At 36.2% G+C, this 9,103-nt stretch overlaps 1 protein-coding gene across 1 annotated transcript; it reads right to left on the bottom strand.

Moving 5' to 3' along the window:
* Positions 1–496: 496 nt before the first annotated feature.
* Positions 497–1,752, bottom strand: LOC126733427 (craniofacial development protein 1). Its single transcript, XM_050436739.1, has 2 exons — positions 812–1,752; positions 497–747 (listed from the first exon to the last, which is right to left on the bottom strand). Exons 1-2 carry the CDS (start codon positions 1,495–1,497, stop codon positions 639–641), a joined length of 795 nt encoding a protein of 264 aa, XP_050292696.1. The 5' UTR covers positions 1,498–1,752; the 3' UTR covers positions 497–638.
* Between the last annotated feature and the right edge of the window lie 7,351 nt (positions 1,753–9,103).

Raw genomic sequence — 9,103 nt, 5'->3', positions numbered from 1 at the left:
GGGCCATTTAAAAGGGTAATTGGATTTATTCTGGTAATTTTTCCATATACCTTTTCAGAAATGAGTACATTTCATAAATATTTACATAATAATCTGTCAGTACAAGATACCTTTAGGAAAAATTAAGAATGATCTTTCTTTAATGAAACCCAGTTTAGAATTTTATTATCTTGCAGAAATATTCTTAAGAATAGTGAAAATTTGCATTGCAAACATAAGTAGAGTATATCCTCAAAATATTTTTCTGTATTATCACTAAATTGGAAATTTCTATATGCTGAATAAATATTTGTTCCATTTTTTGATTGATGTTTAATTTGGATTTTAATTAATAAGGTTGAAAAGAATAGATTTAAAACTTATTTATGCAAAATCCACCTATGAAATTAAAGAGAATAATTGCCTAGCGCCCTCACCAAATACAGGAATATTTAATGTAAAATGATAATAGTAAGTAAAACAAACTAGAACATAAAAATAAATAAAACACAAAAACCATTACTTACATGATATAATATTATTTACTTATTCTTAAAGCTAGTAGCGAATTGATGAGTTGCATAATCAGATCAGGAATGTTAGGTATAACATAAATACAAAAAATACTGTATTGAACAAATCTGAGGAAATTTTTTTTTTTAGAGAGAGCTATTAAACCTTTTTGCTCTTTCCACATTTCTTATTTCCTTTTCAATTTCAAATCTCCTTAAATCTGCTCGCTCTAAGAAATCTTGTCTCTCTAAATACCTGAAAAAAAATTAAAGGTTGCCCAAATTCTAAATTTTTCACAATGTATATGTAGTGTACTTACCCATCTTTTCCTTTGTTATGGGTCTGGAGTTCCTCTTCAAGATTCTCTTCTTTTTTAAAGCGATCCCAGTCCAGCTTAGTTTTTTCTAATGTGCTAATTTTCTGCTTCTTTCCTAGTTGGCTTAAGACATTACCAATACCACCAAGACCTCCAGATTTCCTTGCAATAGGTTTTGTGTCTTTTGATAACAGTCTTGCTTCTGCTGAATTTGAGTCAACCTCTTTTTCTACTTTAACCTCCTCACCAGCAAATTCAAATACCTGTGTAACTTTTACCTTATTTGTGGGTTTATTGCTTACACTACTCACTATGGGTTTATTTTCTACTTTAGGCTTACTTGTCTGACTCTCACTAGGCCTGCTACTTTTAGCTTTAAACCCTGTGTCTTTCATGAAATCAGCCCACAGATCATCAGCCTTTTTTTTCTGGTCTTCTTCAACTTTGGGGCTCTCTACCACTGGTGCAGTTTCTTCATCATCTTTAGCAATATTCCTTTTTTTACTTTTGGTAGTTTTCTTATTCTTGGTCCTTTTTTTGCCTTTTATGGTTTCATTGTCTGAGCCAGAAAGGTGATCTTCTGGGTCTCCATCTGACTCGACTTCAGACACTGCATCTTCAACTTTACTGTCTGGGACATAGTCTTCATCACTAGAATCACTTGACTCATTGGCATCTTCATTATTCATGATAGTTTTTGCGATTTTTTTTTAAGAAAAACTGGCTTTCTTAGTTCTTACCTTGAGGGTTTTTAGAGAGGCTTTTTTAGATTCTAAGGCTTTCCTAAGTGTGTGTGGTGTGACTTATAATAATAAGAATGTCATTAAAAACTGATTTTGTTGTGTTTTATCAATACCTATATCAGTAACAAAGCTATTATTTCCTTTTTAAAAGGTAATATGCCGAATGGCCGAAGAATGCATGAATAAAAATGCCAGTGTAAGTCAATATTAAACTGTCACCTGTCATTATTGAAAGATGTCAAACAATAATGGAACTGCCTTCGGCTACGTACAACGATTTAATAAAGAAAAGTTTAAAAGTAGTTTTACGTTTGCCTCCGAAGCTTTGTATTAAACGATCAAATAAACTTGCCTGTGGTAAGTTCGATGGTAATATGAGCTTAGTTGGAAGAGTTTATTTTACTATAAAGTATCACCTTGAGATATCCTCTGCAACACAGGTTTAAAGAGGTTGAATCCGTCCCTGGTCTGGTATATAAAGTATATATATAATACGGCCATATTTTATGTACTTGAGCGACTTCTGGTCTGGCCATAATCTCACAATAGTTTAATACCGAATTCCATTGTAAAAAAAAATTATGGCACTAGGGCGGCACCGACACTGGTCCGGTTCAGGTAAAAAACAGCACTGTTACATTGCCAATGGTTTTTTTGGATTTAGCCTTGAGGGCAAAATTCAAAAATTGGCTACTGTTAGTTGAGGTTTCGTTTTAGGTTATCTTCCCTTAAATTTTAGTTTGCAAGCATGCAATGATGATTAAGAAGATGTTTGAATTTATTTTCCACTCCACAGACGTAAGCATCCATATATGCGACGACGAACAAAGTAAACCAGCTGGAAAAACAAGAAGAGCACAAGATGCTCTAATTATTAAAGCAGACGGAATGTCATATGCAGATCTGGTTTAATCTATAAGAGACAAAGTTAGTCCTTTAGAACTAGGTTTAGCTATTACAGGGGTCAAAGAAACAAGAAACGGAGAGCTTCTCCTAAAATACAATGGTGAAAGAGAACAAACAAACAAACTTATAGACACCATCAGCGACAATATCAAGGGAGCGCAGACCACTCAAAAAGTATCAACCAAAATTCTCCACATCAAAAATCTCGATAGCCTTGTTAATGAACAAGAAATCAGCGAAGCAATAATGCGAGAGACACTCGCTACTGATCCCAAGGATATCAGAATAACTTCTGTCAAGAAAGCATGGCAAAATACACAAAATGCTACCGTCATCGTGCCGTGGCCTATAGCTGATATTCTTATCAAAAAAAGAAACATTAAAATAGGGTGGACAATTTGCGAAATAAGGGAGAGAATCCAGGAGCAAAAATGCTTTAAATGCTGGCATACTGGACATACAGTTAACAACTGCGACGGGCCAGATCGAAGAAACCTATGTGTTAAATGCGGCAAAGATGGACATTTTGCCAGAGAATGTAAGGAAGAAGCGGCCTGCTTGGACTGTAACACGGTTGGACAACATCAAACCGGCTTAAGAAAGTGCCCAAAATATGGTCCAAATATCAAAAATTAATACAAACCACCAAATAATACAAGTAAATCTAAACAGAAGCCGAGATGCACACGCACTTCTAACTGCCACCGCATGTAACCTGGGCATAGACCATCGGGGCAGCATTCTCTGCGACTGGATGGCTGCAAGAGACTTAACTCTTCTGAACTTAGGGACGGAACCGACATTTGCAAGAGGTGAAGCAAAGTCTATCATCGACCTTACGATAACAAGGGGAAGAATCTGCACTTCTATTAAAAATTGGAAAGTCCTGGATACAGAAACGTTAAGTGATCACAGGTATATCTTAATTGAGATAGCCAAAAACCATAAACCTGCCTATAATCCCAACAAAAAACTTTCAAAAAGCTGGAATCTTAAGAAACTAGATGAAAGAAAATTTGCCCAGTCAATAGAAAACATTGGTAAAGATGGGCCAATAATAACCTCACAAGATATCTGCGATACGCTAACTAGTATATGCAACAACTCAATGCCATCCAAGAAAAGGCATCCGATGAACAGGAAACCAGCATACTGGTGGAGTGAAGAAATTGCTGAGCTAAGAAGAAGCTGCTTAAGATCCAGAAGACTTCTTACCAGGACAAATAGACGCGCAGATTCAAGAAGTGAGTCGCTAATCCTCGAATATATCAAGAAGCTAAAAAAGAACTAAACAAAGCAATTAGCACAGCCAAACGAAGCTGCTGAAAAAACGACTGTGAGGAAATAAATAACAACTCCTGAGGGGAAGGTTACAAAATCGCCACAAGGAAGCTAAAACTCAGAAATACAAGCCAAGCACTATCCATGACTCAGACACAAACGGCAACCAGGGAACTATTTCCGGTACATGACCAAATAGTATGGGAACCAGAAGTCTATCCAACACAAAAACCTCATACCAGAAGTGACACTGGAAGAAATCATAAATGCCTCTAATAAATTAAAAACAAAAAAAGGCACCAGGAATTGATGGTACCAAGCGAAATTGTCCAAATAGTTTTAAGTAGCAAACCAGAAGCCTTCCAACCAGCAATAAATAACATCCTTTAAGAGAAAGTATTTCCAGAAAAATGGAAAATCGCCAAATTAGTACTCATTGAAAAACCAAAGAAAAACCCTGCGAACCAAATAAAGTACAGACCTATTTGCCTTCTAAACACCTTCGGAAAACTACTGGAGCACTTGATTCTTAATAGAATCTGTACAAACCTAAACCTACAAGAAACCCTTTCAGAGCGCCAATACGGATTCAGAACAGAGAGATCTACATCAGATGCAATAAAAACAGTTATAGAAACACTCAAACTAGCAATCCAAAAAAAGAGCTATAGACATCGAAAAATCGGAGCACTAATAACGCCTGACATCAAAAATGCTTTTGGGTCGGCACCGTGGGACAAAGTCGTGAATGAACTCAGAAGTCGAAAGCTGTCACCCTACCTAATCCAACTAATCAAGAGCTATTTCACTAACAGAACAATTATACTTGAAGCCGAAGAACAGACGAGGAAAATAGAGATGACTTGCGGTGTCCCTCAGGGATCCGTTCTAGCACCCACCCTTTGGAACATAATATATGATGGTCTACTCGAACTACCCGTTTCAGAAGGAGTCACTTTAGTGGGTTATGCTGACGATGTCGCTGCGGTAATCACAGGACGAGACCTAGAGGAAATCCAAACAAAAATAGACGTAGCGCTCACAGCCACTAATGAATGGCTAAGAAAAAACAAATTGGAGCTTGCAACAGAGGAAACAGAACTCGTAATAGTGACAAAGAAGAAGCGAAAAATCGACGCCTCATTAAATATTTGCAACGCAAAAATAGTATCAAAACATGCGGTCAAATACCTTGGAGTATGGATAGATCGGAAACTGAGTTTTGGAACACATGTCGAGAAGATAGCTTCCAGGGCAAGTCAAATGTCCATGGCCTTAAGCAAACTCATGCCAAATATAGGAGGCCCTCGACCCAGCAACTGAAAAGTCCTAGCTAGCGTTGCTAACTCTATAATGCTGTACGCAGCTGATACCTTCAGCGATGCCATGAAATATAAAAAAAATAGATAAATCCTCTGAAGAGTACAGAGGCAAGGCGCGGTACGGATTTGCAGTGCCTATCGAACTGCTCCAACAGAAGCCTTACTTACAATAGCAGACCAACATCCTATAGAGCTGCTGGTGGAATAAAAAAACGCCTTATATAACACCAATAAGAATGAAAGAAAACAGAAGAAGAGAGAAGCTAGAGAACAAACACTTCAAAAATGGCAAGACAAATGGAATGACAACGATACTGAAGCATGCAGATAGATCAAGACTAATACTCCTGATAGAACCATGGATAAACCGAAAGCATGGAGAGGTAAATTTTTATATGCGCAATTTCTAACCGGCCATGGAAGCTTCAAGGTTTTTACGAGAATGATAGGAAAAACAGATGATGACGAATGCCTATACTGTGGCGAAAAAGATACAGCCGAATACACGGTTTTCTACTGTCCCAGATGGAGAGAGGAGAGAGAGTGTACAACAATCTCAGGAAAAGACTTACTGCAGAAAATATTATCACAGAAATGCTAGAAAGAGAAGAAAAATGGGACCAAATAAGTAACATGTTGTATGAAATATTACACCAAAAGAATACTGAAGAGAGAGAAACGGAAGAAGGCTAGATAAAACTCTCCCCCATCTGAAGTAATGCTTGCGGGGTTCCAGATGGATCAGGGATGAACAGAGGAAAGGGTTTTAGTGGGTCGGGGCTAAGCCGTGATTGGCCACCCTATCCCCACACTCCCCCAGGAAACCGAATACCAATGCCTGGGGGGTCTGCATACAGATTTCCTAAACCTCTCAAAAAAAAAAAAAAAAGGGTTGGGTTGGGTTGGGTTGGATTGAGTTGGGTATATCTATGGTCTGTGCGCAGCGCCTTGTGTTCCCCTCGCGGTGATAGAGAAACGGAACAAACCAAAACACTGCACACATACTCACAGAGTCGACAACCCATTTGACAGATAGCGACTGTCATTTATTTTATGCAAAAAAAACAGCAAAAAATTTAAATAAATCAGTTTACCTCTATTTGTGAGTACTTCACATTGTTTATAAAGAAACTATTTGCAAAATACACCTTCCACCACTTTATTAATTTTTTCCAGATAAAATTAAGCTATTTAAAAAAGAAAACCGGTGAAAATACCCCAAATATGACAAAAGCCGCTAAACTGCGGAATCATATTATTTTTAATTCGGACCAAAATCTAAAAATTACCAAAATAATAATACATTATGGGTGTCTTCGGTATGTTTGTTGCACGAAAAAAACAAATTTAGTTACGAGAAAAGGTAAAGACAGTTTTTGTGAATTTATTTTACGCATAATACTTAACATTTCAGGTGACTAAAAAATACTTAGTGAATTCGTCACTTTACAGAAGGCACTCATGAGTCAGCCACACTGGGGACAAGGCTGAAGCTGCAGAGTGACAAAACGCAGTAGACGACAGAACTGGCAACACCACACCTAACCTCACCTTAGTTGTAACCTATTTGTTATCAAAACTAATCGAATACAGGGTTATTCTAAAGACGTTATTCATACATAGTGGGTGATTTAGTGCGTGATAACACCCTCTTCGTGATAAAATTTGGGGAAATCCAAAATTGCCCCAATATATATATTTTTTAACTATAGCAAAATCAAGAGCTAAAAAATCTTGTGCAAGTTGGCAATAAGTACGTATTTAACGTATGTAGAAAAACCTTCATAATTTCCAAAATTTTGTATTTTTTCCAATCATCCTCACTTTTTTATCAATATTTTGACCACACTCATGTAACCACCACATTCTATGTAAAAATTTTCAAAAAAAAATCGGTTTTTAGACTTTACCGGACTTAACTTTACCGGACCCAAATTTGGCTTTCCGCCACTTTTAGTGAAAAATATATATCGTCATGTTTTCTACCAAAGAAAATAATAGTAAACTAGTTAGTATAATTATCTCGTTAGTATAATTATCTTTGTTTCTACTCACGGGATAGGAACTAGAGCCGCAGAACCTTCCGTAGGTCGTGCGGAACTGGCTGCACTCAGGGCTAAAAGTGCCACCTTGGTGCCTCAATGGATTACAAAAACCTGCACTAATTACACCAATGGTTTGTAAAGTTTGCCCAGTGCCCTGGTTCCGCACTCATGCTACTTTTTTTTCCATAATAGATTTCGCTATAAAATAAGCGAAAAAATAAAAAAAACATAATCCAAGGGTAAAAGAGACTTTTGGGGAGGTGGGAGAGAGTAATCTCTTCGGGATTACTTTTGTTATGTAGATGTTTAAAGCAAATCTGAGCTTGGCTGCGTTGGATTGAACGCAACACCTACAAAGGGGGCAGAGGGTATATTATGTTGATAAACATGCTTAGTATTCCAGGTTGCCAGTGATTACTCAATTTTAACAGAAGAAAATAAAGTGATATAATAAATTATTATTAGCAGAAACTGAATTGCATTCTTTATTATATCACTTTATTTTCTTATAAAGCAAAAGAAAGAGTGGAACTCGTTTAATAACCAAAACTATTTTGTACTATATTTACACTAAACATTAATAATAATTAATATTTTTAATTTGGATTCTTTAAATCATGAAATTTCCACACACAGCGGCAACGCTGTATATTTTGCCCAGAAATATTCTCGCAATAAAGGTATTTGGCAACTGTGCTCGTTGTTTACTTTTAGATGATGCACCTTTCATACAGTATTAGTATAATTATATGGCCACTTATGCTTAATATAAGTTTAGTTTAAGATAATAATTGTCACAGTTTATTCAGCATTTAGAAGTATATACAGGTTTCATTTGAAAACTTCCCACCACGAATTTATCGAAAACCACTGTTTAAAAAAAAAACGCCGAAATACGTCAAAAGAAATGTTCAAAATGTTGCCCGTTTTTTGGCCAAACAATGATATAGGTAGGCGATGTTCAAATTCCTGACGGACATTTTCAAAAACATGTGGGATATCATGGCAGCTGTCGATGATGCGTTGACGAAGTTCATCCAAACTTTCAGGTTGGGGAGTAAACACAATAGATTTCAAATGACCCCATAGAAGAAAGTCTAACGGCGTTATATCAGGAGATCTAGCAGGCCATTCTATAGGCCCCCTTCGCCCTATCCATTTATCTGGAAACTCGTCGTCTAGCCATTGCCGAACGGGAAGAACATAGTGAGGAGAAGCGCCGTCTTGCTGGAAATACATTTCAGCCTTATCAAGTATAGGGTTTCCATCATCATCGATGACTCGAAGACGATTTCGATAGGCGAGTTGAGTTTTATGAAAAAATGACTGTCCCTCTTGACAAACCTCTATTCTACTTCGGCGACTATTTCGGCGTTTTTTTTTTTAAACAGTGGTTTTTGATAAATCCGTGGTGGGAAGTTTTTAAATGAACACCCTGTATGCACTTTAAAATATTTGTTTTATTACTATATCTTGAATCTTATAAATCTAAACTTAAACTTGAATCTTATAAATCTTAATACCATAAAAATGATGATCTTCATTTAAATTTTTGCTTGTATTTACTTAACAAAGTTAGTTAAAAACACTTTTATTTTCTTTCTATTTTTACTATTACGAGTTTTATTTTTCTTGCATGTACAGCGTAGTTCCACATTAATAGGTACAACCATCCATAAAAATTAAAAAAAAACCATAAAAATTAAAAAAAAACCATAAAAATTAAAATATAGATAATTTTATGATGGTTTGTAACTAGCAAGGGTTTATACAGTAAAAATATATTATTCTAGCATAAACAACACAGACAGAAAATTCATAATAATTGGATTTTGAGAAACAGTGAACCAAATACCTTTAAATAAAGATGGTGATACAATATTCACGTATTAAATAAGGAGGAAGATACATCGCCTGTTCCAGACGATATACCCAAGCGTCGTTTACAAATTGCCAAAAACTGGGCAATCCGATATACACACACGTCAAACGTCAGCG

The sequence above is a fragment of the Anthonomus grandis genome, chromosome 2 (assembly GCF_022605725.1).
Source record: "Anthonomus grandis grandis chromosome 2, icAntGran1.3, whole genome shotgun sequence".
Lineage (NCBI taxonomy): Eukaryota > Metazoa > Arthropoda > Insecta > Coleoptera > Curculionidae > Anthonomus > Anthonomus grandis.
This window is presented reverse-complemented; position numbering and strand designations above follow the sequence as displayed.

Coding starts and splice junctions, on each gene's coding strand:
- LOC126733427 (XM_050436739.1), bottom strand. CDS start 1,497: ATGAATAATGAAGATGCCAATGAGTCAAGTGATTCTAGTGATGAAGAC. Junction 748..811: donor CATAACAAAGGAAAAGATGG/GTAAGTACACTA, acceptor ATTTTTTTTCAG/GTATTTAGAGAGACAAGATT.